We start from the raw sequence: 15,632 nt of genomic DNA, 5'->3' as shown, positions 1-15,632 counted from the left end.
TATTGATTAGTACCTATTATAAATTTGGTAGTTCATGCCTACTTCATAATACTCTATCTGATCATAAATATTTGATGTTAGTTTAGGATAAAATTAGAGTTTTAAATCATCGGCTAAGATAATTAGTGACTGATCGACCTTCTCAAGCAGCTAATATTGTAGGCTAAATGGAGTTATAACATATAACGATCAAATTGTACATGATAGCAAATAGTTAGACCCTCCTCAAATAGCTATATCCGGAGATAGCGGCAGCTATAGCCAGATATTTAAAACCGTTGGATAAAATTATACCAAACTTTTGAAACTTTGATCATCAATAATTTCTTGAATGTTTAGTTTAAAAACAAGAAAAAAGGTAGGACTAGATTTTCCTTGAAAAGCACCATCATAATCTCACAAACTTTTTAGATTTTATAAATCTACTATAATATAAAATCAATGGTTAAATTAAAGTTTAACATGCTTGATTGAATCTTATCCTGAACGTCAAAATATTTACTTATAACTTGGTAGTGTACTATGTATATATGGCTTTTGACCAAATATATATCTATATGCAATAAAAGTAAATATGCCCAGTAACTAGGAAGGAAATTCCTCTTATATATGCTTGGGGGACCTCCATCACGAACTTCCTGTCTCGGCCACTAATAATCGACATACCAAGCTATGCCAACAGTACTACAACAGACGAAGAGATCGAGTTGCTTAATATCTACCCTCACAAATTAAATGTATAATTACAACAAGCTGTAAGCATGTAACTGCTTAGACTACTGTAATAAAGAATCCAATCAAGATTAGCAGCAGTTAGCTCTCCCCAAGGTACACACATAGTTAGAGCTATAGCGAGATGGAGGCACTTGCTTTGATCTTAATCAAGCGATCCCCCCTAAACAAATGGCTGCCTGCCTCCTCCGGCGCTCCCTCCCCTCGGGATCGTTATCGGCTGTAGAATATTGCGGCTGACTACTAGCTAGCCTAGCTCCCTCGCCCTCGCGATCATGGCCTTGCCTTCGTTTCTACGTGACCAACTTTTATCCCCTTCCACCGCCGTGGCGGCCGGCGTCAACTCTTCCACCACCACCACCACCACCACCACCACCACCATCACCATCACCATCACCATCGATCCCCCCTCTTCGCGCTGTGGCTAGCTAGCTAGCCATGGCGTATATATACGGGCTACAGGCCTCACCCGCGTCCAGAGGAAGAAATTAGGCGCTAGCTGTTGAATCGAAGCTGAGCGCAGCCATGGCGGCCTTCTCCTCCAGCAACGGCGTGCCGCCGGGGTTCCGGTTCCACCCCACCGACGAGGAGCTGCTGCTCTACTACCTCAAGAAGAAGGTCGGCTTCGAGAAGTTCGACCTCGAGGTCATCCGCGAGGTCGACCTCAACAAGATCGAGCCATGGGACCTCCAAGGTACATAGTAGTAATTAACAACTACTGAAAATCCTCTACCCCCTCTCAATCGATCATGCGGATATGGCGCGTAGTTCCTACAGAATATCGTTATAGATTCTACGTGTTTTCTTTTCGGTATTTCAGCTGATATGAGATGAGGGTTTGTCTCATGACCTCGAGTATTTTTATTTATCTTTTCTTAACTTATTGGCCGAGGCCGGAGATGTAAATCATTTTCATTATCTAAGCTCTCTCGATCATGCATGCATGGCCATGGAGGTGACGGGGGTTGCCATTTGTTGCGTGTGTGTGCAGAGAGGTGCAGGATCGGGTCGGCGCCGCAGAACGAGTGGTACTTCTTCAGCCACAAGGACCGCAAGTACCCGACGGGGTCGAGGACGAACCGCGCCACGACGGCCGGGTTCTGGAAGGCGACGGGCCGCGACAAGTGCATCCGCACCAGCTACCGCAAGATCGGCATGCGCAAGACGCTCGTCTTCTACCGCGGCCGCGCCCCCCACGGCCAGAAGACCGACTGGATCATGCACGAGTACCGCCTCGAGGACGCCGACGACTCCCAGTCTGCCTCCAGCGTAAGCTCGCTAGCTCCCCTTCTCTCCTCCTCCAGAGTGGATTTTAAACTCTTGACAGGACGTCCCCTCGTTATTTATATGTTAATTAAATAGGTATGAATTTTTTAAAAAAAATTAGGAAGATGAATTAATATATGATATATCACTCCACAAACATAAAGTTAAAATTTAACTTTTACAAGTTGTAGAAAAACAAATGAAACAACATCTAGTTTCACAATCAATTTTTTTGTTGCAATATGTATAGAAGTTAAATTTTGATCTTACATGGTGAAATGATATTTCACATACTAATATTCTGATTGAATTTTTTTAAATAAATTTCTCATAATCATTTGAATGACATACAAACAAGAGAATAATTCTTTGATAGTTTAGAATATTTTCCCTTCTCCTCCTCTCGCATCGATCGATTGCGTTAGGGTTTCGAACTTTCACCTACTGATCGATCGCCGACTCGCCGCAGGAGGACGGATGGGTGGTGTGCAGGGTGTTCAAGAAGAAGTGCTTCTTCAAGATCGGCGGCGGCGGCGGCGGCGAGGGGAGCGGGGGGAGCCAGGGAGGGGACGTCGGCGGCGGCCACCTGGCCGTCTCGCCGCCGCTTGGCGGCGGGCACGCCATGGCCGCGGCGTCGCACTACATGCACCCGCACCACCAGTACCACCACCACCACCACCACGCCGCGGCGGCCTCCCCCTTCTACTACACCCAGATGGCGCCGCCGGCGGCGGCGGCGCCGCCGCACGCGGCCTACTCGCACCACGTCCAGGTCCAGGACCTCCTCACCAACCACCGGCCCTCCGCCGACGCCGGCTACGACTTCTCCGGCCTCCCCGCCGTCGATCACCACCACCACCACCCTGGCCTCGACGTCGGCAGCAGCGACGGCGGCGGCGGCGTCGCGGCGGGCGGCGCCGACGGGGACCAGGCGGCGGCGGCGGCGGCCGGGTCGACCGATCAGCAGCAGTGGCAGGCGATGGACGGGTTCAGCAACGGCGGCGCTGGCGCCGCCGCGGCGGTGCAGCAGCAGCTGGGCGCCATGAGCTCCGGCCAACGAGGCGGCGAGATGGACTTGTGGGGTTACGGGAGGTAATTAATTAATTAATTAACCTAGCTAATTAATATTACTACTCCAGTAATCTCTGAAGATGTATGCATGCATGGCATGGCATGAACTGGTGCGTGCATGCATGTGATCAACGACGGCTCTCAATTACAACGACGAGGTGTTCTTGGGTAATTAAATTACGAATATGATTTGATTTGATTAGTTTTTGGTGCCTTTTTTTTTTTGGAGGTGTGTATATGTTGTGCTATTAATTCGTTGGTGGGTTAATTCGGTGTAATAAAACCAAAGGATATTTATGGTATTGGTGTGTATGTATGTTTGTACGTAACCGGTGATTAAATTATGGGTGTACATGTATGTATGTATGTATGCAAGAGGAGGAAAACACAAGAATTTAAGCTTTTGTGTCTTTTTTGTCATGCATGGTGTGAAACAGTGTTAAATTTGTAGATGAGCGGAGAAGTGGCTGTGTGGCCGGCAGCATTTGTTCTGCATGAGAAGTTTACTGTTGTAATATTGTCACTGAAATTAACTTAATTATATGCTATATGCCTCTTCTGATTTTATGCATCTTGTTTCACAGTGAGAATTCTGATATGTGCAAAGCAGGGAATATTGTATAACCCTGAGCATGTTGCTGGTTATTGTTTCTCTCTTCTTTCAAAGGCATCTAGGGATCGGAGATAAATTTGCATATATTTTTTTTTGGAAGGGCAGGGATCAAATATACACCCTCCATTCAAAAAAAAAATAATCGCTCATCATATTCTCATTTCGTAAGCAAGGCCTGTATTAGTACAGGAGCAAATGATATGAGGATTAGTGAACGGGACAAGAAAGATTTGAAACCATGGGCTTTAGTTATTTTCTCCATGGGCCGAAATGCAAGGCCCACATGGGTACTGATCAGCTCAAGTGGGGGAACGAGATTCAAAGCCCACTAAAGTGATTCGGCTTCAAATTAACATTCTTCTCTGGGCTTAATTGCAAAACTGCCAACCCAAGGTCGTCCTCTCCCTCTCCTCCGCCGCTTCGCCGCCGGCGTCCGTCGCCGCCGAGCTCACCGCCCTTCGTCGCCTCCACGGCGGGGCGCCGCCGTAGAATCTCCACACCGAGGTTTTTTCCTCCTCACCCCAACATCTCTACTCACCTGGGCTTCTCTTCTCTTTTCCCCCCTTTTGGGTTTTGCCGCCGGGAGGGTAGCATAGCATTGCGAGCGGTGAAACCATATCATGGTGCTGGCTATGCGGTGGAATCGTAGGCTAGAAAGCTGTGTCTCGGATTGGAACGCTTCTGCTGCTCTGTAGGCTGTAGCTGGTTGGATTTCCCCATGCTGATTTCAGGCTCTGGTTGCATCTGGTTATAAATTGTTGGAAAATTATGAGTAGCCTTGTTTGGAAGCTGGATTAGATCCCTATAATCTGGAGCGCTGCTTGGAATTTAGGGGTGCTAGTGCCACATGTGTAGCCATGCTAGGTTCGGGGATATTGGGAACATATTCCCCAACAAGTTCTATAGTCAATTTGAGGGTTACATTGGATGGTGAGGTTATAACGAACACAATCAACTGAAGAGTTACTGAAAAAGTGTTATGCCTCTTTTTTTTTCAGAATTAAGAGTAGTCTTGTTATTGGCGGAATGCAATGTACTTGTAGTTATATAGGTCAGCCTAATGTTGCTTCATTGACCCTTTTCATGAAAATAACTTGGTGCTATAACTAGATGCATAGTTTCTGCTATGGCACAACATTATAGCGTATGTGTGTATGTATAGATGTTAGGCTCCATTGTCATTCTACCATCCTTATGCAGATTCTGATAAGAGGATAAGTGCTTTTCTAACATTTGAAACAATTACGCAGGCTCACATTCTACATCTTTGGAAATGCATCCCCCTCTAACCTTACACAGGCATCCTATGTGTGCCGAGGTATCCCTGTACTGACCTCATTCTGAATCTTTGGAATATCTTGTAGTTTCCTTCAACACAATGTAATGTCCATTTGCTCCAGATTATTGAAGCATTCCAGAAGTGCCATGTGGACCATCCCGTCAAGAAGTTTTTTGGCGAATGCACAGATCTTAAGATTAAGCTAGATCAGTGCTTCCGGCAAGAGGTAAGCACCTTTTTTTTGCTATATTAGAGTTGTTACTAAAAAAATGTTTGTTCGTTCCTATACCAGAATTGATGCTACATGAACATTTTGCTTCCCTAAATTCTGCATTACTGTCTTTGTGAAACTCAGAAAGCTTTGAAGAGAAAGGCAAACTTTGAAGAGAGCAAGAAGTTCAAAGAACAGTTGCTGGCCTATAAAAAGGAAATGGCTGAACAAGACAAGGAATCATAACGTGAGACAGAGGACAAGAACCTGAATCAAATGTTTTCCCCTACAATGCAATGACTCCAACTTTGTGAAGAAGTTGCAAATTGTCTTTACTTGGCATGCGCTTTTACTATCTTTACTGTTTAAAAGGTTGCCATTGATGAACTATAGCCAGATAATAAATTGCAGTTTAGAACTTCTTATTCTCTCATGTGTCTACGTTACTTATGTTTGGTCATTTTCTTCAGTACTGTTGGAAGCCCTATAGCAGATATAGACTGCAAGTCTTGCTCTAGGTGTGATATAACATTTTTTTAAAATAAATGAGATCCTTCAGCTTCTAGCATTATTTGTAGAAAAAACCTTTTAGGGTAAGGGTTGCCACTTGCCAGAGAATTATCATACTTACATGTCACTTTAACAATGTTGAAGACTCGATTTTATCATAATATCATCTGTGACTTCCACTAGCTGTTAACATGTTGACATTATTGAGGAGGTTATGTGGTCAATATCTGAGGTGATATTTGGCATTGACGCATAAACTATTGCCTTTTCTGGTGATGGCTATATTAACTATCATTGATAAATACATTCACTTGCATTAATAATCTCTCATATTTTGAAAGCAATCTACAGGAACAAGGACAACTATGTTATTTGCCCTTTCAAGTTTCAAGTTAATCGAGACACTCGGGTAATTATGTAATTTGTAAAACCATTATTTTTTTACAGGGAAACAATTACATCTTTTTATGCTTCGTCACTCCAGAATTTTGTTCTTAAGTACCTTCCTGAAGGGTATTAGGGTAGTGTACATTTTACTGCAAGCCAGTCTCAGCCTCTCAGGTTGTCTCAGAGAATAACAGATCAAGAGTGTCAGTAAACATCACGGAATCAATATTCTTCTGAATCCTTCTGAGTGAGGAGATTCAGATTTCCGACTCTCACAAGTCATCAGAAGCAACCTTTTGTCCATATTTTGATAATTTGTATGACTTTGGTTTTCTTATTTGTTATTGTTCTGTACCTTTTCTGTTCTTGGATGTTTTCATGCATCAATTATGCCACATCTGTTCTTGTTATGGTTCGAAGTTTTCAGCAACACATCAGTCAGATATGTCACATCTGATTAACTTATGTATTTCATCATATATTTTTTGAATCCTATCTAATGTTCCTCAGCTTTTCCTTTTTCCTGAGATTTTTTCTCATATATACTCCATCCCAAGATATAAGAACCTAGAACCGGATGGGACGTTTTCTAGGAAACGTCCCATCTGTTCCTACTTCCTAGGTTCTTATATCTTGGGATGGAGGGAATAAAAAATATAGAACATATATGTCTTTTTCTTTTTTTTAAAAAAGGTTGGGGGGCCTGGTCCCATTACCTTAACCACCACAAATTATTCTCCACCACTGGGTGACTGGGGTTCATTTATTTAATGTGTACCTCCATACCAGCATCACTTTATATGGATGGAGGACATGCGTGACACTGTGGCACCATCCCTTTAAGGCACTCAAAAAATTTAATCTGATTTTTGGTTGCATTGCTTCAAGAAATTTCCTGTCATATACAGACAAGCAGAGGAGCAGGTGAGAGGGAAAAGATGGATCCTGTTCCTCTTTTCAATCCTTGTGAAATGGGAAGATTCACTTTCTCACACAGGTAAGCCTAGAGTTTCAATAGTTTGGAGGCTTCATTATGTCATATATGTTATATTTTCTTGCTTCCTTATGTTCTTTAAAAGTTTTCATGCATCAATTATGTGTTTTGGCCTGCAAATTCATCACATCTGTTCTTGAGATAAATTGAAGTTTACTTATCTTCTCACCCAAGAGAAAAGTTTACTTCAGTTTGCAGAAGCTAGTTTGTTTTTCTCCTAATGGAATGGAAAAGACTATCCCATCTGAATTTTCATTTTCACTGGAACAGATAGTTGATGTGCACAACGCTTAGTCATGTCTATATGTGCATATCTTGTATAGGAAGAGCATGCAAATTGACTTATAGTTATTTCTTCCTCTCTGCTGCATGTTTGCTGCTGATTGAGATCAATGCTGTTTGGTTCATAGTAATATGCTCCAGAAGTGGGACAAACTTAGAGAACATCTATGTGTTACTTGAAAATTGCATTTTAAATGCTGGTTTGGAAATCCTAGCATGATTCACTTGACCTTTTTATTGTTTTGGCATGACCAATATATGTCAAAAATTGAGATGAAATGTAGGTATGAAAAGAACTTGTTCTCTGTGAGCAGTTCACCAGTTAAAGTTGAATAGGATAGCATCTTCCACATATAAGTCCATACTGTAGACTTCTGATTACCTGCAATACATCTGACAAAGTAAAGAGCAAAACCACAGAACTACCTACCATTTGTTGTATTCACTTTCTTTGTGCAGAATTGTGTTGGCACCATTAACAAGAGCAAGATCATATGGCAATATCCCACAATCACATGCCATACTGTACTACTCGCAACGGGCTACAAAAGGGGGACTTCTGATTTCAGAAGCCACAGGGGTGTCGTCTGATGCTCCATGCACGAACACCCCTGGGATATGGACCAAGGAACAAGTAGAGGCCTGGAAACCTGTTGTGGATGCTGTGCATGCAAAGGGCGGGATATTCTTCTGCCAGATTTGGCATGTAGGAAGAGCATCTGACTTAGGTAAATTCCGCTGACATGTGATGTTCCTCTCAGCTCTTTATTGTTACCACCATTTTGAATGTAAAGGTGTTTGCAGAATGTTATGCATACCGTCCTTGACGTTACCTTCCACCTGCAACACATAAAATTAAATTTGACTTGATTATCCGATATTTACATTATAGAACTTCCTAGGCTATTAGTTTGTATCTTCTGTGCAAGGAATCTCTTCAGGTTTGGTGCAACCACCAGAGCCTCACCTACCCTCTTTCTGGTGCAATACTCAACTTCAAATTTGATTGTTTAACAACATCAAACATCACTCTGTGCTCTAGTAGTACCACATTGCTTCTGGATAAAAACTTTATTCTTACAAGGTCAAGTATATTGAAACAATGATGACTCTGAATGAGAGCCCTCTTTCGTGTTCTCAGAGCAAGAACCCATCTCAAGCACGGACAAGCCAGTGGAAAAGAATGAAGACATGGATTTCCCTGTCCCAAGACGCTTAGCTGTTGAAGAAATTCCTGATGTCATCAATCATTTCAGAATAGCTGCAAGAAATGCTATAGATGCTGGTAAGATGATAAGCATAATAATAAGCCCCTTAGTTAAATAAGTATAGGAAGCAAAGATAGCAAGAGGAGGGTGATTACTAAGCTACTGCAAAACATGAAGTAATTCATGGTGTAGCCTACTTGTTTAGTAAATGTTCTTTACCTGCTTATTCACAAGTATCTAGACATTATAAGGTCTTCCAATATCACCTGAAATTAAGGAGAAGGCAATTCACCTGGTGTATGTCATATGCAGGGTTTGACGGGGTCGAAGTTCACGGCGCGCATGGCTTCCTCCTCGAGCAGTTCATGAAAGACGGCGTCAACGACCGCGCCGACGAGTACGGGGGCAGCCTGCAGAACCGCTGCCGCTTCGCCCTCGAGGTCATCGATGCCGTGTCCACCGAGGTTGGTCCCGACCGCGTCGGGTTCCGCATCTCCCCTTACATCAGCTACTACGGCTGCCATGACTCCGACCCGGACGCGCTGGGCGTGTACATGGCCCGGGAGCTGGACAGGCGCGGCGTCCTGTACTGCAGCGCGGTGGAGCCCGAGATGGTCGCTGCGACGACAGTGGTGGACAGCGAGACGACGACGACGACGATGAGTAGGAGGATGATGATCCCGCATAGGCTGCACGGCATGAGGGAGGCCTTCAGGAGGGGGATGTTCATGGTCGGAGGAGGGTACGACAGGGATGCTGGGAACATGGCCGTGGCGTCTGGGTACGCCGACATGGTGGTGTTCGGTCGCCTGTTCCTGGCAAATCCTGACCTGCCGAGGAGGTTTCAGCTGGACGCGCCCCTGAACAAGTATGACCGGGCAACGTTCTATACCCATGACCCTGTGGTAGGGTACACGGACTACCCGTTTCTTGATGATGATCGTGAGGCGATGAGTGATCACACAGGCTGAGTGAGGATACGGTGAAATTTTTACTCTGACAATAATACTGTGATCTTTGTGTGTTTGGGTGATGGGCATTGCGACGTCAGATCGTGGCCAGATTTCAGCTGTGGAAAGTAGGTGATTGTGGACATCTGGCGTCATGTGCAATGTAAAAGGAGAGCTCCCTTAAACTTTACAATACCGTTTATATAACTTCTAAATGATTTCGCATGATGGTTCCATTGGAAGCTTAAAAACGAGCAGTTTCGGTCAACTAGGGGGACGTTTTAGCACTTAATGAAATACTCAGTGCTCGGTTTTTGATTAACTATGATGGCATGCTGGCATTGTGTGGATTATTGGTGTTCGGTGAGAGAAAGAAGATGAATATAGGCACGAAATATTTTGGGTCTCATCGTTTAGCTAAATAGAATTGGTCACTGTCAAAATTTAAATTTTAAATTATTTTTAATGCCATTTTTTATATTAGCTTCTAAGTCGGTAAGAACATATATAGAAATTTTACCTATAACTTTTCTTTAATCTTTGATAAGCTGTTCTCGACCAATCAATGGGACTCACGTAGGAAAAAACTAACATATCCGTCGGTACGACAAAATCACCATACATAACCACTTGAGAGAGCAATATGAACGGCAAGTTCGTCAGGTAATTAACCAAAAAAACCTAGATCCACCTTTTTCACATATATCATTAGTTGCCACGGGTAGTAAATATATAATTATTTTTGTTTCCTTACTTTGTCATGTAACATTTCAAAGGTACGAAACACGTGATAGCGGAGATCACACCTAGCTATTCAAATATTCAATCATCGAAGTCAAGAAGCCACTACAAAGTGTGAGGACCAAAGTGCTTGACAACTGCCTCACACTTTGGAGTTAAATGGATAGTCCCAAAGCGTGAGGAACGAAGTGCTTGACAACTGCCTCACAATTGCTTGAAGAACTTCGTATGAAGTGCATTGCAATTTGCCACATAAACCCAAGAATCAATGCAGTCATAATGCAATTCATATCAGGTATAAATATGCCAGATTAGTAGTTTATTGCACATATAGTAATAAATCATTTAATACTAACACCATATTAGTGAAGACCATCAAAGTCAAATATCTAGCATTTATAATATCTTTAATGCCCCCACCTATCATATGCTATAGAAGGTAATAAATAAATGTGATATGGCATCTTTAATGCTCAGATCATATCCCAAGGCTACCAGATACACTGACACGTATTACGAAAGGTGCCGACAGCTATAAGTAATTGTGAAAGATTTGATACCTATCTTGACAAGCGTCGAAAATCTTCGTATTAAATACATGCACCACAATGCTCGCCACATTTACTCTTATAATTTATTCTATTATTTAAGTAGCACCCTTGGAGGTAGCAAGTTATCTGAAACTACTCATGGGTGTCTTTCAAAAGGGAGAAGATTAGAAAGGAGAGAGTGCAAATATGAAGCCTATACCTCTTCTAAGTTCTTATGATATGGGGAAGTTCAACTTGTCACACAGGTATGTATGAAAAAACATTTGGTTTTTGAAAGTTTAATAAACATGTACACCATTATATTTGTAGATCTAACACATCTATTTGTTGGCTTAGCTTGTACTAGAACAATCTTCATATATGTTTTTTTCCTTACAGGGTTGTGCTAGCACCACTAACAAGATCTAGATCATATGGCAATCTCCCGCAATCACATGCCATGGAATACTACTCACAGAGGGCAACCAAAGGAGGCCTTCTAATTGCTGAAGCTACAGGTGTGTCATCTGATGCACAAGGGATGAGTGTAATCCCTCACACCCCAGGGATATGGACCAAGGAACAAGTAGAGGCATGGAAGCCTATTGTAGATGCAGTGCATGCTAAGGGTGGTATATTTTTCTGTCAAATCTGGCATGTTGGAAGAGCATCGGACATGGGTAAGATCTATCTTATACATTTATTCAAAATCAATTTGTACTATTTTCATTGTAAATGTTACGGTGAATTTAAAATAGAGTGGACTAACCACCTAGTGGAGCCAGAGGTTTCTCAAATCTGTAGTTGCACTACACCCATCCTATATATATAGAAGAAAATAAGGCTTAGTTGAATTTATCATAACATCGCTGAGACTAGATTAAAGTTGTGTTTCAAGTATAAATGTATTGCCTATCCAAATTTTTATTTTATTTTTAGATATACAGATGTGCTCTAATCAATCTACATTGTTGTAACATGTAATATATTCCGACCATGCTTGATGATATATATTTCTCTATTTTTATTTAGTTAACATAGAAATTTCTGGCTCTTCAAAGTGAATTTGTTGTTTGACATTCTTTAATTAATATAATAGAGAAATGTTGGGTCCTTGTAAGTTGTGGTCTTCCTTTCTCAATATGGATTGAGTGGTGTTGGCTTCTTGTGATCTTTCAACTGCTCAACAGTATAGCAATTATGCTTTGCCTTTTTTGTGTTTGGCTTTTAATAATGCAATAATATTATAATAGTACAAGATAGATGGAGTAATGGCATATAACTGGACTGATTAGGATTCAGTGACTACTGGAGGACATTTGTTTGCACTTTTCTATTTCAAACCTCCACTTGGAGTTTGATTTGAAGTTGAAAAACACAGAAGCAGTCACTCTGCCCCCCAATACCTAATTGAAATTTAGTTATGTTACTTGTATATATTTGTTGCACTCATTGCTTACTTTGATTACTGAAGATTGGGATGAGCATCAATTTCAGAACGTTTTTATTGTGAAATGATAATTCTAAGTTTCTAACTAATGGACATCTCCTGTTAATGTTGCTAGAGGAACGGCCCATCTCAAGCACAGATAAACCCATAGAGAAGACTGAAGAGAACTACTTCCTGGGTTTCTCCACCCCAAGGAGCTTAACTGTTGAAGAGATCCCTGATGTCATCAAGCATTTCACACTTGCTGCCAAAAATGCCTTGGAGGCTGGTATGTTCACTTCATTTAAGTTCAAGTGAGAGGCAAATAATTACGAATTAAAAGTGAACCATCACTTCATATACATACTCAAGGTCCTTCCGAATGCATGAGTTTTTTATGTTCTGGATGGAAATTAAACTGTTTAGTAGTATGAAATTTCTGTGTTTTAGACTAGGTCTAATTTGGAAAAGGCTATACGTGCGCATTTTTTTCTTACAAAACTTTTACAAACATTGATACATCATGTTGTTATTGAATCTAACTAAATAGCTGCAAGTATCTAGTTAAATCAAACCGTTTGGTAATTTTGTTTGTTAGAATTCTGTAAGATTTGTTGGTGTAGAGGCCGGGATTTTATCATTATGAAAAAAAAAGAGTTATGTAAGAAATTTCGATCTATTTTTATTTTATTAAGAATTTTATTTGAATTCAGCCTAAATTTCTCTGTTGAGCCACCGACGATTTCAATTTTTCTCAGGTTTTGATGGGGTTGAGGTTCACGCCGCAAACGGCTTCCTCCTGGACCAGTTCATGAAGGACGGCGTCAACGCCCGCGCCGACGAGTACGGCGGCGGCGTGGCGGGCCGCTGCCGCTTCGCGCTGGAGGTGGTCGACGCCGTGGCGGCGGAGGCCGGGGCCGGCCGCACCGGCGTCCGCCTCTCCCCGTACTCCCGCTGCCTCGACTGCGCCGACTCCGACCCGGACGCGCTCGCCGCCCACATGGCGCGCGAGCTGGGCGCGCGCGGCGTCCTCTACTGCAACGTGGTGGAGCCGGAGATGGTGGCGACGCCGGCGGAGGGCGGCAGCGGCGGCGAGACGATGCGGATCCCTCACCGGCTGCGCGCCGTGCGGGAGGCGTTCGCCGGCACGCTGATGGTCGGCGGCGGGTACGACAGGGAGGAGGGCAACTGGGCCGTCGCCGGCGGCTACGCCGACCTCGTCGTCTACGGCCGCCTCTTCCTGGCCAACCCGGACCTCCCCCGGAGGTTCCGGCTCGGCGCGCCGCTCAACGGGTACGACAGGGCGACGTTCTACACCGCCGACCCCGTCGCCGGCTACACCGACTACCCGTTCCTCGACGACGACGGCGACGACGGCGACGACGGCCTCGCGGCGTCGGCGAGCTCCAACAAGAGCGGCGATCAGGACGACGTTTAGCTCCGAGGCAGTACACTACTGCAACTGCACCTGAATAATTCTTAGCTTTTTTGCTGCTGCTTAAGCTTTAATAATGTTGACAATCGAGAGCTCTCTTCGTTGATCCAAACCATATGTTTCTGTCTGACATGACACTGTGACATGTGTATGCTCGCTGCGACAGCCGACAGGGATTCTAATCACTCGAGTGGACGTCGTTGGTTGATATCCTAGCAACTAGGCCAGTGAGACGCGCCGTGGGCTAGGCCCACCTACGCCCACGCGCGGCTAACGTCGAGGAGTGAGTACCGCGCTCGCACCTCATCCACGCGTACCGATCGGATGCGCACCGTTCTCCATAATGGATTTTCCCTTATTTCCTCTAGCACAACAATTAAAGGAAAATGTCAGTCCATACCTATGTGATGATCTATGTGAGATAAACCACTTCTGATAAACCCTAGCGCCGATCCTAAGAAGCGCTGGAAGGAGACCCAAAAACGTTCTCCATCCCCGTCACCCGTCAATGCATGTGGCGCCCAGAAGGGCAACGCCACACACACCATGAACCTCTGCTCCGACTCTAGCGATCAGCTACCGTGACCCCAACTCTACTGATGATCCCTACGGCGGCTAAGATGGCTTCGAGCTCCATATATTGGTCAGTCAATTTCACCATTCCACATATGCTCAAGTGATCATGTATGTGCTAAGGCTAAAATTATGAGTTTAAGACCTACTCTCTCCGTCTCAGATTATAAATCGTTTTGATTTTGGTCAAAAGTCAAAGTCACTCCAGTTTTGTAGAAAAAGTAGTAACATTTTCAATCTAAGACAAATATATTATGAAAATATATTCAATTATTGATTTAATAAAACTAATTTGATGGTGTAAATATTACTATATTTGTTTACATAATTAGTTAAATATATTTGTTTACATATTTTGTTCAAATTTATTCAAAGTATATACTAGTGCCATACTGCCATGTTCTTCCCGAAGTTGTTTCAGACCAAGAGATCATTTCAGCATGACCAAAATGATTAACGATCGAGCTCTTTGGGCCTTCCATCAGAGCCCATATTGCTCTACTCCACCATAGCATTCTGGTCCAGCTAAAGGCCCATTTCTTAGATGAAAAACTTCCTTCTATTTAATATTGTAAGTCATTTTATTTTTTTAATCAAACTTTTTAGGTTTAACTAAATTTATAGAAAAATTAAGTAACATCTATAACATTAAATTAGTTTCATTAAATATAACATTGGATATATTTTGATAACATGTTTGTCTTGTATTGAAAATATTGCTAGTTTTTTTCCATAAAGTTAGTCATTGCTAAAACAATTTGATTAGAAAAAAAAGTCAAATCGACTTATATATGAAATGGAGGAAGTACAAAGGAGTAGTATTTAATAATTCAATAAAAAACACTAATATCCAAGACACAATGTGAGTACTTAAAAAACACTTATATTGTTTGAGTATGTTTTTCTAATGGATCTGATTATCCGATCAGAGATCTTGTGGTATGGGTCTATTATACTGAAATACCTCTCGTGTTTTATCGGATAGAGATGGAGATGAAGATGAAGATAAAAATGGTGTATAGTACTGTGTACTACTGTGTACCCCTTTCAGGTTGTTTTCAAGCTCTAGGTGCTCCATCTCTCTCATTGAACAAGCTAGAACACCAGCATTTGAATTGTTGCACATAGGGACTACTCTTATATCTCCACCCACTCTGTGACCACGATACTACCATAACAACCACCAAGATTTTTCGATGACAATGGGTTAGAGGAAAGGTGAGGTGGGTTAGGACATGGAGGAAGAGAGGGTGTACCTAGGGCTTAGAACCAACCAGGGTAGTGACAACTCGATGATAAATGTATTGAAGATGATGGTTAGCTGATATTGGTGTGGGTTAGCGGTGGAAGCAAAGAAAATGGAGTGCTTAGAGGCAGGAGTACAAGGGGAAGGAGGCAGTACCGCAGTAGTGGATTCGGCT

At 42.8% G+C, this 15,632-nt stretch overlaps 4 protein-coding genes across 5 annotated transcripts; all 4 read left to right on the top strand.

Annotated features, from left to right (window-relative positions):
* Positions 1-1,227: 1,227 nt before the first annotated feature.
* LOC127771801 (protein BEARSKIN2-like) lies at positions 1,228-3,483 on the top strand. Its single transcript, XM_052297737.1, has 3 exons — positions 1,228-1,426; positions 1,724-2,001; positions 2,468-3,483. The coding sequence occupies exons 1-3, from the start codon at positions 1,258-1,260 to the stop codon at positions 3,092-3,094; spliced, it is 1,074 nt and encodes a 357-aa protein (XP_052153697.1). The 5' UTR covers positions 1,228-1,257; the 3' UTR covers positions 3,095-3,483.
* Positions 3,484-4,038: 555 nt separating this feature from the next.
* On the top strand, positions 4,039-5,605 carry LOC127771316 (uncharacterized). Its single transcript, XM_052297199.1, has 4 exons — positions 4,039-4,186; positions 4,933-5,000; positions 5,083-5,187; positions 5,317-5,605. Exons 2-4 carry the CDS (start codon positions 4,956-4,958, stop codon positions 5,416-5,418), a joined length of 252 nt encoding a protein of 83 aa, XP_052153159.1. The 5' UTR covers positions 4,039-4,186; positions 4,933-4,955; the 3' UTR covers positions 5,419-5,605.
* Positions 5,606-5,744: 139 nt separating this feature from the next.
* On the top strand, positions 5,745-9,696 carry LOC127771315 (putative 12-oxophytodienoate reductase 13). 2 transcript variants are annotated; one of them, XM_052297197.1, is made up of 4 exons: positions 5,745-7,066; positions 7,805-8,073; positions 8,487-8,630; positions 8,866-9,696. In XM_052297197.1, the coding sequence occupies exons 1-4, from the start codon at positions 7,008-7,010 to the stop codon at positions 9,522-9,524; spliced, it is 1,131 nt and encodes a 376-aa protein (XP_052153157.1). In that variant the 5' UTR covers positions 5,745-7,007; the 3' UTR covers positions 9,525-9,696. The 2 variants fall into 2 exon arrangements, with proteins under 2 accessions (XP_052153157.1, XP_052153158.1); XM_052297198.1 differs by lacking the exon at positions 8,487-8,630.
* Positions 9,697-10,933: 1,237 nt separating this feature from the next.
* LOC127771499 (putative 12-oxophytodienoate reductase 12) lies at positions 10,934-13,959 on the top strand. Its single transcript, XM_052297419.1, is given in 4 exon segments — positions 10,934-11,040; positions 11,174-11,454; positions 12,340-12,492; positions 12,962-13,959. Coding segments are annotated over 4 exon segments (1,221 nt in total). The 3' UTR covers positions 13,642-13,959.
* The last annotated feature ends 1,673 nt before the right edge of the window (positions 13,960-15,632 follow it).

The sequence above is a fragment of the Oryza glaberrima genome, chromosome 4, assembly GCF_000147395.1.
Source record: "Oryza glaberrima chromosome 4, OglaRS2, whole genome shotgun sequence".
Lineage (NCBI taxonomy): Eukaryota > Viridiplantae > Streptophyta > Magnoliopsida > Poales > Poaceae > Oryza > Oryza glaberrima.
This window is presented reverse-complemented; position numbering and strand designations above follow the sequence as displayed.